Source organism: Mustela nivalis (assembly GCF_964662115.1).
Source record: "Mustela nivalis genome assembly, chromosome: 17".
Lineage (NCBI taxonomy): Eukaryota > Metazoa > Chordata > Mammalia > Carnivora > Mustelidae > Mustela > Mustela nivalis.
Window position 1 is genome coordinate 4,612,604 of NC_139036.1, and position 14,967 is coordinate 4,627,570.

The 14,967-nt window shown below is 46.1% G+C and overlaps 1 protein-coding gene across 8 annotated transcripts in view; it reads left to right on the forward strand.

Annotated features, from left to right (window-relative positions):
• NDEL1 (nudE neurodevelopment protein 1 like 1) overlaps positions 1-14,967 on the forward strand; it is a 50,293-nt gene that overhangs the window by 23,131 nt on the left and 12,195 nt on the right. For all 8 annotated transcript variants that reach the window (XM_082708198.1, XM_082708204.1, XM_082708200.1 and 5 more), the window contains 6 exons: positions 1,687-1,840; positions 2,683-2,831; positions 4,455-4,591; positions 6,442-6,615; positions 10,222-10,313; positions 13,598-13,749. In XM_082708198.1, coding sequence (XP_082564324.1) covers positions 1,687-1,840; positions 2,683-2,831; positions 4,455-4,591; positions 6,442-6,615; positions 10,222-10,313; positions 13,598-13,749 — 858 coding nt within the window. The remainder of the gene's footprint in view (positions 1-1,686; positions 1,841-2,682; positions 2,832-4,454; positions 4,592-6,441; positions 6,616-10,221; positions 10,314-13,597; positions 13,750-14,967) is intronic.

Genomic DNA, 14,967 nt, shown 5'->3' on the forward strand with positions numbered 1-14,967 from the left:
CCCCCTGCCGAGCAGAGAGCCTGATGCAGGACTCTATCCCAGGACCCTGAGATCATAACCTGAACCGAAGGCAGAGGCTTTAACCCACTGAGCCAGCCAGGTGCCCCTATTACTCAAATTATTAAAACAATAAGAAAACTTCACGTTTGTGATTTCTTTTGGTTGTTAACCTCCTTTTGTGCTTACTGTGTTTGGCCATCCTGGGCCTGCTGTGTCTGCCCTGATTCCGCCGCCTTGTGTGGTCTTTGGAGATGCCACTGGGCTGTGTGGGGCACGCACGGCAGTGTCTAATTCTCTCTAGGCAAGCATTGTCAGTGTCAGGAGCCAGCAGAGCTGGGAAGGGGGCGAGAAGAGTTTCAGGGGTATGGAACATTTTATAAAGTCTCACTTATTTTTTTTTTCTTTTTCAAAGATTTTATTTATTTATTTGACAGAGAGATCACAACTAGGCAGGGAGGCAGGCAGAGAGAGAGGAGGAAGCAGGCTCCCTGCTGAGCAGAGTTCCCGATGTGGGACTGGATCCTAGGACCCTGGGATCATGACCCAAGCCGAAGGCAGCGGCTTAACCCACTGAGCCACCCAGGCGCCCCAAAGTCTCACTTATTTTAATTAGTTGGGAAAGCTTTACATAATGACCTTTGAGCACCAACATTTGTCTTAGATTTCTTTTTAAAACATCCTCTAACATACACACAAGTTTTCCTGCTTTTGTTTACAGAGCTTGTTATCAAACTTTTTACCACTGGTTCATTGTTATTGTTGAAGGCTGTTCCTGTATTGTGCCCATGGATCTAGAAGGCTCTGACTGCGGCAGGAGTTCTTAATCTTTTTTATGCCATAGGTACCTTAATAGGCTGGGGAACCTGTGGACCCCTTCTCAGAATAACACTTTCAAATGGATAAAATTAAATCATAGAGGGGCTCCTGGGCGGCTCAGTCAGTTAAGTGTCCCACTCTTGGTTTCTGCTCTGGTCCTGATCGGGTCATGGGAGTGAGCCCCGCGTTGGGCTCCGTGCTCAGCGGGGGAGTCCGCCTGGGACTCTCTCCCTTCCTCTCTCTGCTCCTCCCCTCCCCACTGTGGGCACTCTTTCTCTTTCTCTCTCTCTCTCAAATAGAGAAAAATCTTAAAAAAAAAAAAAAAAGAATTACAAAGGAGAACAACTGTATTGGAAAACATTACCTAAATATTAAACTACTTTGTGGTGTAGTGTATGTGCTGCTTTATTTATACCTTAAATAAGAAGTATCTAGTTGTGAGTATATAAAATGTAAGTCCTCTGGGCCTTTAAAACATTTAAAAAATTTTTTAAATTTTCTAAAAAGCTTTTATTTATTTGAGAGAGAACCCAAGAGAATGAGCAGGAGCTGGGCAGAAGGAGCGGGACCAGCAGACCACCTGGCTGAGCAGGGAGCCCAGTGTGGGGCTTGGTTCCAGGACCGTGACCTGAGCTGAAAGCAGACACTTAACCAACTGAGGTCCCCAGGGGCCCTCTTTTGGGCCTTTTAACTCACTTTCACTGAACCCCCAAATACAGAGTCAGAACTGCAGAACAGGTTGTCCTTACTGTGTAGTGTAGTTTACGGTGGTGTCAGCGCCCAGGTCGCATTCTTGAACTGGCGGTGATCATCTTTGGGCTGACTCTGCTTCCTGCTCTGACTCCTCGTTCCCATGTGGTCTCTGATCAGCTTTCAGGAGGCTCGGGATGAGCTAGTGGAATTCCAGGAGGGGAGCAGGGAGCTGGAAGCAGAGCTGGAGGCACAGTTAGTACAGGCCGAGCAGAGGAACAGAGACCTGCAAGCTGACAACCAAAGACTGAAGTACGAAGTCGAAGCATTGAAGGTAACCGCAGGGAGTAGCTGGGGTCCTGCGGGCTGCTTGCGGCAGCCCGGGAAATAGAGCTCTTTTCTCGGTGGAGCCTCTGAGCGGCCCGTGGCAGGAAAGTAGCGAAGGCTCAAAGTCAAGTTTTGAAATAAACTTTTCCTTTCCGGGGACCAAAGACAGGTGGCTTGGCATTGAGGCGTTCACTTAGAAGCTCTGTAGCTGTTCGTTTGTTCGCTACATTGCTGCTGTAGTATCGTAATTCCCATCGTTTTCAGAATTGGCCCAACATGACAGATGGCCTCATTCCAGGTCACTTTAAAATTGTATTTGTATGAATTACACGTTTGTTTCATTATTGTTCATAGTCTCTCTAGTTTTGAAGTTCAGTTGGGGTTAAAAAAAATTCCTTTTAGAAAAGGGATTTCCACAAGGGAAAAAAATCAGCCCCGTTTGCTGCTGTTCAGCACCGGCCTTTGCCCAGCGCTTGAGCTGTCTCTGGGCCTGGGGGGAGCGCAGTCTGGGGGAAGGTAGGGAGCTTGGAGCCGTAGTTAGCTTGCGGGGTTCTGAGGGCAGCAGTCTCATGGTTGTACGTCTTTTCAGACATTGTTATTCGATTTCTTTCTGACAGGAGAGTTGTTGACTCTCGAGATTTATGCGTTAAGATACTTTGAATGTGGGTTTTTGGATTTTTTTTTTTTTTTTAGTTTTAAATGTTTTAAGGAGGAGAGTGCTACTTCTCCCATCAGCTCAGATGGGGGGTGAGTTGCTTGGGTCTCCCCCACGTCCGTGTCTTGGGTTACTTCTTTGCTAAGGAGAGCTGTGTTAGTGACACCCTCACCTTCCTGTGCCCACACGTCCAGGAGAAGCTAGAGCACCAGTACGCGCAGAGCTATAAGCAGGTGTCGGTGCTGGAGGATGACCTGAGTCAGACCCGGGCCATAAAGGAGCAGCTGCACAAGTACGTGCGAGAGCTGGAACAGGCCAACGACGACCTGGAGCGTGCCAAGCGGTGAGTGGGGCCGGGCGTCCGGCTGCCGGCTGCGAGGCAGGTCTGGGTCTCTGTGCTTGGCCTGTCCCCTGGGTCTTGCTTCCACAACATCGCCCTTCGCAGTTTCACGCCCCATCACGTCAGCACTCACCGCAAATCCTCATGTGCCCAGATCGGATCCTTTGAGGGCTTTCTCCCACTGCCCCCCCCACCCCGTCGTTCCTGTTGGTTTTCCTCTGAAGCCTGTGTCCTCCGTTCCTCTGTCTTTCCCTCTGTGTTCTCAGTCTTCCCACGCTTGTCGTCAGCCCTGCGTCTGCTACCTGAAGTCTGTAGTTTCTTCCTTGCCCATCTGTCTGTCCATCCCTACTCCTCTCCCTTCTCTTGGCCTTTCACACCAGCACATGGGTTTTTTGTGGGTGCTGCTTCCCTCACGGTCATGTGGCGTGGCCGGAGCGGCTCCCCTGGGGTTGGAATTTGTAGTTTCTTAACCATCCAAACTGAGTTCCTTTCACTGTACGGTTATTGATATGTGGGTGACTCTTCAGTGCCTGGCCTGGTGCTAGAGGGGAGGCTGCCTTGGGTGTGACAGGTGAGGATGTTTCTCATGACAACTGCTCCAGCAGGGAGCGCATGCAGGTGGCTGCGGGGCGTGGAGGATGGCGCCAGGCACGTTTGCTGCTGGGGTTGCAGCTGCCCCCAAGTCGGCAAGGAGGAAGGAGGCCAGGCAGGTAGAGAGAGGGATGTGAAGGCCGAGAGGCAGGAAGGCTCGGGAGCTGCGTGTATTTCACTTTGCAGCACATGGAGACGGTGTGGCTGACCAGGATGAGGCTGGAGGGTGGTCGGGCCAGGGTCGGGAGAGCCTTGTGTGCTCTCTCCATTCTGGAGGCAAGGAAGGGCTCTTTGAAGAATTTGTTAAGCCAGGGAGTAGCATCAGATTCTGAGTTTCCAGAGTCATGCTGAGGCATTGGAGGGAGGAGGACCATTTAAGAGCGGTCCAGGGTTGGGGTTGGGGGTGGTTGAGGAGCTAAGCCAGGGCAGGAGGTTGGAGGAGAGCAGGTGGAGTTGAGAGACATTTCGACAGTTGAAAGCGTTTGGTAAAGTTGGCCAGAGCCTTGAGTTAGAGCTGGAGGTCAGGGAATGATGTTTTTGTAGCAAGCAGCACGTAGTGGGGTGGGGTGCGTAGTAGGTGCCCGGCACTATCTGTTGTGAGTAAGCTGAGGGATGCAGAAGGACGAGTTGGTAGGGACCTGGGACTTCATGTTTTAAACAGATTCTTAGTTAATTCTTAATGTTCTCTAAAATTGTTGAAAAATTTTCTTCCTGAAAACATGTAAACTTCAATTGTTCTGTGTTTAAAATCCAGTGGGGAGATACATTGTGTAATAAATGCCTGCCTTTTAAGGAACTGTGACAAATTTTGGTGGGAATTTAAGAGAATATATTAAATGGCCCAGAGTAGTGGCAGAAATACTAAATGCTGCCAGAGTCTGGAAGGGACTGAGATCCGTTCTCGTTCAACCGGGCCAGGCTTTCTAGGTCAGGAAATGCCATGAGAGAAACTGACAGTTTCCTTTTGTATTAGCTATTTGCATGCTATTTATTTAATTCGTGGACTTCAGTTTATTTTATTTTATTTTATTTTAGGGCAACAATAGTTTCACTGGAAGACTTTGAACAAAGGCTAAATCAGGCCATCGAACGCAATGCATTTTTAGAGAGCGAGCTTGACGAAAAGGAATCCTTGTTGGTGTCTGTCCAACGGTTAAAGGATGAAGCAAGAGGTATAATTGACAACTGAACTTTTATCCTTTACCTTATTATCCCTAAGCCCAAGGGCTATGCTAGCTTCAGGATTCGCCTTTAAAGCTATGTACGTTATCTACTTTAATCAAGCACTATGGCTAAGTGCTTTTTAGTCTCTTAATGTCTACAGCGTCAACTGTAAGAGGTAGGTAGTATTACCCCCATTTTATAGGTCAGAAAACCGAGGCATGGAGAGTTTGAGTTTTGTCCAGAGTCTTAGAACTTTTAGGTTGTGGGGGGGGCGCCTGGGTGGCTTAGTCAGTAAGTGTCTGCCTTCAGCTCAGGTCATGATCTTGGGGTGCTGGGATTGAGCCCCACATTGGGCTCCCTGCTTACTGTGGAGTTTGCTTTTCCCTCTCCTCCTTTGCTCCTTCCTCTGCTCGTGTTCTCTTCCCCCGCCCCCAAATTAAAAAACAAACAAACAAACAAAAAACACTTATAAAAAAAAAAACTTTTCAGTTGGAATTCAGAGACCCTGGTCTGTTTTCCAAAACCTTATTAACTGCTACTATTGTGTGTGTCTTGACTGGTTTGTTTAGCTTTTTCCTTTTCGCTTATATGTAAATAATTTTGTGTTAGGCACATAATAGTAACACTGTGTCTGTGCACTTATCGTAGAAACCATTTTCTTCTTTATAATCTGCATTTTACCACATACGAAAAAAAGAGGGAGGGAAGAAGAATTTTATTCATTTATTAAAGATTTTGTTTATTCAGTTGAGAGAGAGAGAGAGAGGTAGAGAGAGCACAGGCACAGGGAGAGGCTGAGGGAAAGGGAGAAACAGTCTCCCTGCAGAGCTGGGATCCCAACCTGGGGCTCGATCCCAGGGCCTGGAGATCATGACCTGAGACGAAGGCAGATGCTTAATCATCTGAGCCACCCAGTGCCTCAGGAAGAATTTTAAAGGAAAGCATATAATCATCATAGGCATAATAGTGTGCAGCAGTCTATCTCTCCCCTTCTCCTCCAACCCCTGGAAACACCCTTCCCTTTTCTGTGTCTGTGAATCTGACAACTCTAGGAACCTCGCAGACATAGAGTCACACAGTATCTGGTCTCCTGTGACTGGCTCATTTTCACTTAGTGTAGTATCCCCACGGCTCATTCGTGTGGTAGCCGGGGCCAGAATGTTCTTCCTGTTTGAGGCTGAATAAGTTCACATTACATGCATGTACCGCATTTTCTTTATTTATCCATGGTAGACATTTGGATACATACCCAGAAATGGGGCAAGTTTGTATCCTTTTTTAACATGAGTGTTCTGTACATCAGTTGTGTAACTGGAAGAGAAAAATGTTAATTTTAGCTTAAAAATTCAGTATTTGAAAGCAAGAAAAAATTGCAACTGTTTTGAATACTTCCTTTCTAAAACGAAATAGTACATTTTGATAATAAAAAATACCAACCCATTTAAAATTACAAAAATGAACTTCATTGATTTTGCTGTAATCCCAAAGTGTACATCATTTCAAAATAAAAACAAATGCAGTGGAAAGAGTATTTAGTTTTGTGTCATGCAGGCTCACTGCGAGTTCTTCTTTGGACTCTGCCCCCCATTTTTTTTTTTTTTTTAACATATGAGCATAGTTAACTGTTCTCCTAGGTAAGAGCATTTGTATGTGATCTTAGCACTCTCAACCATCATTTAGGCAGTAAAGTTATCATTTTTATACCCCAACAAATAAAAAGTATTACATAGGAAACACTTAATTTATATATATTATAACCATAATTTAGGAAGGACGTCTTTATGGCATTTCAGAGGTGACATTGCTGGATGGATTTGCTTCCTCTGGTGAGTTTTGTTATCTGTGCCCCATTTTGCAGATTTAAGACAAGAACTGGCAGTCCGGGAAAGACAACAGGAGGTAACCAGAAAGTCGGCCCCCAGTTCTCCGACCCTTGATTGTGAAAAGATGGACTCTGCGGTCCAGGCATCACTTTCTTTGCCAGCCACTCCTGTTGGCAAGGGCACGGAGAACAGTTTTCCTTCACCAAAAGGTTTGTGATGTCTTTTTTTTCTGAATCTGCAGGAGGTTGTTCAGCCTGGGAAGGTTTGCTGGGGAGGTGGGGCGAGGCGCATGTGAGGTTTCAGGGTAGAGTAGCGCGCTATGGGGTGGAAGGAGAGGTTGGTTTCCGGGGCCACAACCACACGGGGAGCAGGGCGACAGTGGCTCTGTGTAACATGAGTGGCTCAGTCAGTTGCAATGTTAAAAAGTTGAAGGTTTTCAGGCAAAGTTGATCTTTTGATGCTAGCAGTCATCCACACTCATGTCGGAAAATGGAAAAAGAAGAAGGAAAGTGGCCTTTCTGCTGTCTTACCCTGGAGGCTGACTGCTGTTAACCCTGACTCTCCCTGCCATGAGAACGAACCAATCTCGGGGACTAGATGCCTTCACACGCAGCCTATCAAGACAGGTCAAGCTGCCCTTCACGCTCGTAAGACTGGCCCAGGCAGACTCGGCTGTCCTCTTACACGCCCCCGTGGCTGCCGTTTTCAGAGGTGACGTTTGGAGTCACTGATGACTAGTATATAAAGAATGTTCTCTTGCTGTCAGCAAAGGTGTTTTTTAAAAATCTAGATAAGCAGAAAAGCCATTTAGCAGACACTGCATAGAATCCTAGAGAGGAACCCGGAAGCACTTAATTCAGATTTATTTCATTTTTCCAGCTTATAGATGTTTCAGCCACTCCCACTCCTTTCATACTTTTTTCTTCCCAAAATGAAGCTCTCTTTTCCCCTCTTTTTTATTCATTCATTTATTTATTTATTTTTAGAGATTTTGTTTATTTGACAGAGAGATCACAAGCAGGCAGAGAGGGAGTGGGGGAAGCAGGCTCCCTGCTGAGCAGAGAGCCCCATGTGGGGCTTGATCCCGGGACCCTGAGACCATGACCTGAGTTGAAGGCAGAGGCTTTAACCCACTGAACCACCTAGACACCCCCCCCCCCTTTTTTTTAAATAAAGGGTTTTATCTTGCAGAATGATAGGTGAAGGTTTTGTCTCCAGGCAGATAGTGACCTTCCGTGTCTGTGCCAGCCCTTCCCGTAGCCACAAGCCACATGCGACTGTTTACATTTTTATTAATGTAATCGAGTTAAAATTGGAAATTCAGTTTCTCAGTTGCACTAGCTGCATTTCCGGTGCTCTGTAGCCCTTGAATAGATAACTCACCCTGCCTTCTCCTAGTCCTAAGGTGACATTCGGTGAGAAGTGTGGCAATGCTGTATAGTGCTGGGTGTTGCTGTGTGTCCTTGCGCTGTTTGCTGCTGAGGACCTAGAGCAGGTCGGGTATAGAGGACGACAGTCACCAGCAGCCCTCACTGTCCATGTTCAGAATGGCTCCTTGGGCATTTGAGGATCTCAGAATTCCTAACATTTGAGATTTAACAAAGGTTTGCTTTTAGGCGCTAATTAGAATTCTGCAGGTAAGTTCTGAAAATGCGTTAGTCAAGCCCGAATCAGTATAGTGTGGAGATTCAGTCGAGGTTAAATCCCAGAGACGTGTACATCCTGTAATAGCTCATTATAGGTTTAATTCAGGGACTTGGTTGCGCTGAGCCGGGTAAGGTCAGTGGGATGCAGAGCTTGCTCACTGTGGCACAGGATTAAGATACGTCAGCCCTAAGACTGGAGTCTTGGTCCGGGCAGACACAGTTTTAGCTGGTGGCAAGGACTTTCACTAACCTTAGAGCTGCTGTGCATTGGCTCCCAGCAACTGCGTGATGGAGAAGGCAGCACAGAGCTAACGAGAAGCAGGATATGAGAGAAGTCAGTGCGAGACCAAGGGTCTGAGCTCGGTGGTCTGCCTGTAACTGTGTTTTACTGGTAACAGCGCCTGTTGCCAAAAAGCATTTAAGACAACTCCCCATAAAAGCACAGATTTCATAATTTGAGGAGAATAAGGGAAGAAGAGATCTGGAAGTCCCTGCTGAGAAAAGTACGGCGGCAGCTTTCTATCCTGTCGAGCGCCGGTCGGATGCTGCACGTTATTCTGGATGCCGAGAGGCTCCTGGTAAATTGGGCAAAGGTGCTACCTTCAGGGTGATGATACTCTGGAGGCCAAGGACAGCGAACAGCCACAGCAGCAAAGCGACCACGAGCTGATGAGACTCTGGAAAGTGGATGAGAGAGTAACAGCTGCATGAGAGCTTGAGTACTTAACGGTGGTGTGCTAGGCATTTAACAAGTGTATTAACTAATTTAAACTTCACAACGACTTCATAAGTGTTGTTACCAGCCCTCTTTGAAGTATGGACCACTTACTAAGGCTCCCACAGTCTATAACTGGCAGGGATGGATTTGCCTCTTAAAGTTTAGCTCAAGAGCCCTTACCCATTGTGTACAGTACCTCAAAAGTAAATTGAAAAAATGTGCGTGACTGAAAACCTTTGCTGAGGGGCGTTCAAAAAGATGTGACTATCACCTTGGATAACCCCAATTCTGAACGGGAAGCCTCTTGCAGTAGCCATTGTTCGCAAATCAATCAGCAATTTAAATTCTTTTTTATTTTATTTTTTAAATTTTTATTTATTTGTTTTTAGCAATTTAAATTTCTAATAAAAGTCAACACAGGGTTTTTTAAGTTGGCAAGTTTTAAAGTTATGCTGAAGAATAAATGTGCCAAGGAGAGTTTGGATTAGTTTAATAACAAGAAGCTTTCTCCTTTAGGATACCACAGGCTGTTTTAACATTGTAGCAATGAATGCAGCCTATTTCCGGTGGGACAGACTAATAGTTTAATGGAACTAAAGTATATTGGGAATTCATGTAGGTGAAGTGTCATTTCAGCTGAGAAGAGTGTTCATGACATGGTATTAGTACAATTGGTTATCCTTTTGGGTGAAAAAAGAATTAGGTATTTGTTGAATTAAAAGGATCTAAATGTAAAAAAAAAAAAAACTAGGAAAACATTAGGAGGAGATAGGAGCAACATTTTATAATATTGAGGTGAAGAAGCCAAAACTTCCCCCGCCTGTAGAACAGAAAGTATGAAAGGTTAATACCACGCTGAGAAATTCAAGATCGAGGAGAGAAAGGGGGGCCATCTGTGGTGTTCAGCGCCCTTGCCCATCGATTGAAGGAAAGACAACCCAGTATCAAATCGTAAATCATAAACATGACTTCCTGAAGAAGAGATTCAAATGTCTAGTTATTAAGGAAACAAAAGAGAAAACAAAATGATTGTCAGATTGACCAAAGAAAAAAAAGATCACATCTAATATTACTGAGGGCATGCTGTACAGATCACTGACATTGGCATGACCTTACCAGCATTTTGGCAGGATCTCTTCAGGTGGATGAAAGGCCCATATCCTCTGATCCAGCAGTTCTATCCATTTTTAGGAATCTCTTCTCTGGAAATACCTGTCTAGATGTTTTAATGATATGTGCCCTTTTAGCATTATTCGTGATGTAAAATTGGAGATCGTCTCAATAGCCATCAGTTGAAGGAGACAGTTTATGGTGTCTCCGTTTTATAGCTCGTGTCCCCAGTTTGGAACACCGTCTTGACCTGTCCCTGAGTGTATCCTGCTCAGGGACACCCGGCCACAAAAGGGAAAGATGCCTGCAAGTAGACTCTTCCCCCTTTCCTTTCCCTCTAGCTATACCAAACGGTTTTGGTGCCAGTCCGCTCACTCCTTCTGCTCGGATCTCCGCGCTCAACATAGTGGGGGACCTCTTGCGGAAAGTCGGGGTGAGTATTCAGCCCTTTAGCCTGAGGTACTGCCCTGGTTTTGAATTCTGAATTTGGGGCGAGAGAAGGAGAAAAAGGGTTCCTTGGTGTGGGGAAAGCTGTGATGATTCAGAGAGGCAGGAGCGTGCAGGGATCCGCGGAGACGGCGGCAGATAAACATGCTGGGGCGCCTGCGGGAGGCCCCGTGCGCTTCGCTCTGGAGATCCCCGGGGCTTTCTTTGGTTTCCCCTTGGCTCTTTCTGCCTCATGACTCCTCCGTCTTTTCCTAAGGTAACTGGTCTCTGGCCTGCTGTGTGTTTTATCCCACTCTCAGGTCCTGTTCTTGCTGCAGGTCGCCCTCCGTGTGGCCTCCCCTTGAGCTCTGTCCCCGGAGGACTTTAGCACTGGCCCTCGGACAGGACTTTGTGCTCTTAGTCACGCCTGTCTCCTCGCTCTTGGCCGCTTCAGCTTCTGTGCTATCTCCTTGGCTCTGACCTTGGCTTCCAAATGAGCTTTTGAAGTCTTCCACTTGTTTTTCTGCTTATTCAGTTTTTGCTTGGTAGAATGCCTGCTCTTTGACACCATCAGCAGTGGGACTCTGGGTGAATGAGTGAAAGCTATTCTTGCTTTCATTTCTTCCTGCTCGTTGGTGACCCCGCAGATGGCTTCCTCTATCACTGACGACTCATGCTCTTTTTGGCCGCAGAGGAGACCCGCTGTCTGGGTCAGTCTGGCCATTGGCGTTCGCCTTCCCTGAATCTGGATTGCAGGAAGCAGTTAGATAACTGGGGATTCATGCCACTGTGAAGTTAGCGTCTCGTGCGTGGGCTCCCTTTCCTGTTTCCCTGGGCAACTTTTACCTCTCTCTTCAGTAATTTTCCCCTGAAGCTGCCCGCTGTCTACTGCTCCTCCACTTACTTGTTTGTGAGAGACATTTTCTGACAAAAGCAGAAATTGGATTTTACTTCACATAATGAAGAAACGGGAGGCCTTTTCTGGCTTATAAAATTATTTTCTGACCATCACATTAATTCTGAATCTGTGTTTCAAATTTGCTATAGAAAGCAACCTGCACAAAGTCCATAGAGTAATTTTCCCTTCTAGCATAACCATTTTTAAAAATCCCATTTGCTGTAAGAGTTGTGGTATTTGACTCCAGAGATCAAAATAATATGCTTATTTTTTGGTATCTTACCAGCTTCAAGCAGTAAGATGAAGAATTTAACTCCCATCTCCCACTTTTTAACTCTTTGTTCTTTTGGTAATATTGAAACTTTAAATGGCATGCTTAAACCTTGTTTCTGAGTTTATTAGACCGTATCTCAGCTCCTTGCTGCATGTGTCTTTCTCTCTGTCCTGTCATGAACCCTCCATTAGTTGGTTCTGAAAAGTAACAGAAAATCATTGAGCAGCTTCTACGGTACTCTGTGCGTGTGTGGGTTGTAGGCTGCAGAATCACAGAGAGCCTGGGCTCCTGGGTCGTTTATCTCTGTCACTCAACAAATGTTTCAGGGATTTTTTTAATCATTTACTCAGAACCATACCACGTGTTTTCATTTTTGTATCAGAGCTGACTTGTATGTTTTTTCCTTCTCCTGGCGTTGTTACTTACCTTCTTTTTCTTGGGGGTAGAAGAAGCCTGTCCTTTCTCAGCTACGTCTCGTGTCTGTAGCTTCTTACCGGTACCCTCTCTGCCGGTGCCCCGAGGGGTGCTGCCCCAGTTCTCTGCCTGGATTACTTCTGCCCGTTCCCAGGCTTCATGTCCGTAGCAGCTTTCTCTGGTCCTTGTTTGTTTTGCTTATGATGTTACATAATTTGTTCAGAAATGGTGCAGAAAGGTGACCTTGGGAGTCCCCGTGCGGTTGGTCCGTCTGGCTGATGGTCCACCTTCCGAGAGGCCGCTGGGACCTCGGGCATGTGGTTCCCCGCCAGCCCCGCGCGTTCTTCGGAGTTTCCAAACTCCCTGCTTCTCTGTCCTCCTCTGTCTGCTGCCTCGAGCTGGAGGCTCCAGCCCCTGCCCTGCATCCTCTTGCACTGAGAAATCAAGGCCATCTGTTCTCCACCTGTCTATTCTCTTTGACTTCCATTATTACTCTCCTGTTAGTAACTGTTTATAGCCATTCTTCCTCGTTACCGCGGTGCTTCAAGGACCATATTCCTGCCCATGGCTGACTTTGTCCCTCTGTGCCTTGGAACCCTTCCCTCCCCGCCCTCTCATCAGTGTCTCCCGTGCTTTTAGCCTCTTACCGTGTTTCAGTATCTGTGTGTAATCTTCATGGATTGCCACGTGTCACATGTAATATCTGTGTATTACAAACTGACTAATTTTTTAATCTTAAAAAGCAAAAGTAAAAAGCAGCAATTTTTTTTTTTTACCCTACATGTCTTTAGCTGTCACCCTCGTTCTCTCTTCCCTTCACAGCCAAGCTTTTTGAAAGAGGCCTCCGTTTATTGTTAGCATGGGTGACGATGTGCCTCCTCCCCAGACATCCTGGTCCGGACTCTGATTCCTGCTCCCTCCCCCAGAATCGCTCATCGATGAGCTCAGCACCGTCGAACCCAGTGGACGCTGTTCTGCCCTACTTTTGCTTGGAACATTCAACACTGGCTTTTTTTGTTTTTTAATGCTTTCTTTCCTTTGCCTCTCCGATGCTGTGTCACGTCTGCCTCCTGCCTTTCTGCCCATTCCTCTGTCATCTGATTGGGTCTTCATCTGCCGCACCCTTCCCGGGTTGATGTTATTCAGAATTCTGTCCTTGAATTCCCCATTCACAGCCCTGACTTTGTCTGTTACTTGGTGTGACATCTTCTAAGTTTTCATTTCTAGACCACTCTCACTCTTTTCCCCAGTGCCAGACCCAGGACTTGCCCTTGTGCATCTGTCCCACTGAGGCCTCGGACACAGGTTGGGTCTGCTCTGTGATCACGCTCAGCAAGTATTTGAATGAATGAATGTCGTGAATAAGGATATTAGGGGCTTTCTAATAGTCCCCAACTCAGAAAGGGTCAAGAGACCTGGGATCTGTTTACTTGTGCCACATTTTGCTTAGTTGTAAGGTCAGGCTTATATCCGTGTTCGTCTGTAATACTGAGAGGAGTAAGTGCATTGTTCTGAGGTCGTTAGTTGGCCGTCAGCATAAAATCCCCCCTTTCCAATCAGAGAGGTGATGGATTGTGGCTTGAACGGCTACTGTGATCAACAGAGAGACTGTAATTTTAATCTTGAAATAGAAATGATTTGAAATGCAGATTTTTATGTACAGCTACTGTTTTGACAACCAAATCATTCCTCCTTCTTTCTGTAGGCTTTAGAATCCAAATTAGCAGCTTGCAGGAATTTTGCAAAGGACCAAGCATCGCGGAAATCCTATATTTCAGGGAATGTTAACTGTGGGGTCATGAATAGTAACGGCACGAAGTTCTCTCGATCAGGACATACGTCTTTCTTTGACAAAGGGTAAGTAAATCCTGGACATTATATTTATTTTTTATTTTTTATTTATTTACTTTTAAGATTTTATTTGACAGATGGAGGTCACAAGTAGGCAGAGAGGCAGGCAGAGAGAGAGAGAGGAGGAAGCAGGTTCCCTGCTGAGCAGAGAGCCCGATGTGGGGCTCAATCCCAGGACCCTGGGATCATGACCTGAGCTGAAGGCAGAGGCTTTAACGCACTGAGCCACCCAGGCGCCCCAATTTTGGACATTTTAAATGATTTTTCTTTTTCTTTCTTTCTTTCTTTCTTTTTTTTTTTTGAGTTAGTAAAGTCGCACTTTATTAAGTGAGCTTATTTTACTTTGAAAAGGTAAACTCAGTTTGATAAGCCTACCTGAAGCGGTATCATTGAGGTCTTAGGGGACATAAATCTGTTGTCATCTTCTGGTCCCCGTGGAGTCGGTTGCCCCGAGAACTCTCATGCTTCTGTCTTGGGAAACACTCTTGCAAGGTAGCTGTGCTAGGCTCTGGGAATTAAAGACGATGTGGTAATAGTTCTTGTTCTCAAGGCGCTTGAAGGCTGGTGGACTTGCCTGGCCAGTATTTGTAAGGGTAGAAAACACCATGACCATGTGTGTGTAGACTTTGCAAGACACCTGCTATCTGAAGATTTTGGAAAAATATGAAACCACTGGATCAGATACAGTTTAGGGGACACAAGTTTTGTATGATATGAAGATGTTTTTCTGGGGAGTTGAGAGTGTAAAAAAAAAATGGCATAAGATTGAAGCACTGGTATGTCCTTAATGCAAAAAGAATTTCAGTTGGTGCCGCTATGTAGAAGTGAAGAGTAGATGTTTTCTGTTTTCACACTACTACATCCTTACATGTACTCTCTCAGGCAGGTAAAATCATATTTTTACGCATCTGCTATACGCTTTTTAAAAATTTATGGGATTAGACTTTGAATCCGACTCTGCAACCCAGCCCCCATCATGACTTACAGGCCAGTATCTTCCTGTCCGTGCAGCGTTCTCCCTCAAGTCCAAAAAAGACACTGCGTGGTTATACTTGATTGAAAGCTGTCCTGTAGCTAACGAGCGGTCAGGACCCCGTGGTTTGGCTCTGCCAACCAGGTTCCACGAGGTGTCTGTTCTTGGAACAGCATCTAGGCACCAAGCTCCCTTGCCCGGTCCCTGTTTCGAGTGGTAGAGCCCGTCTGGTCCTGTTCTCTGCATGCAGG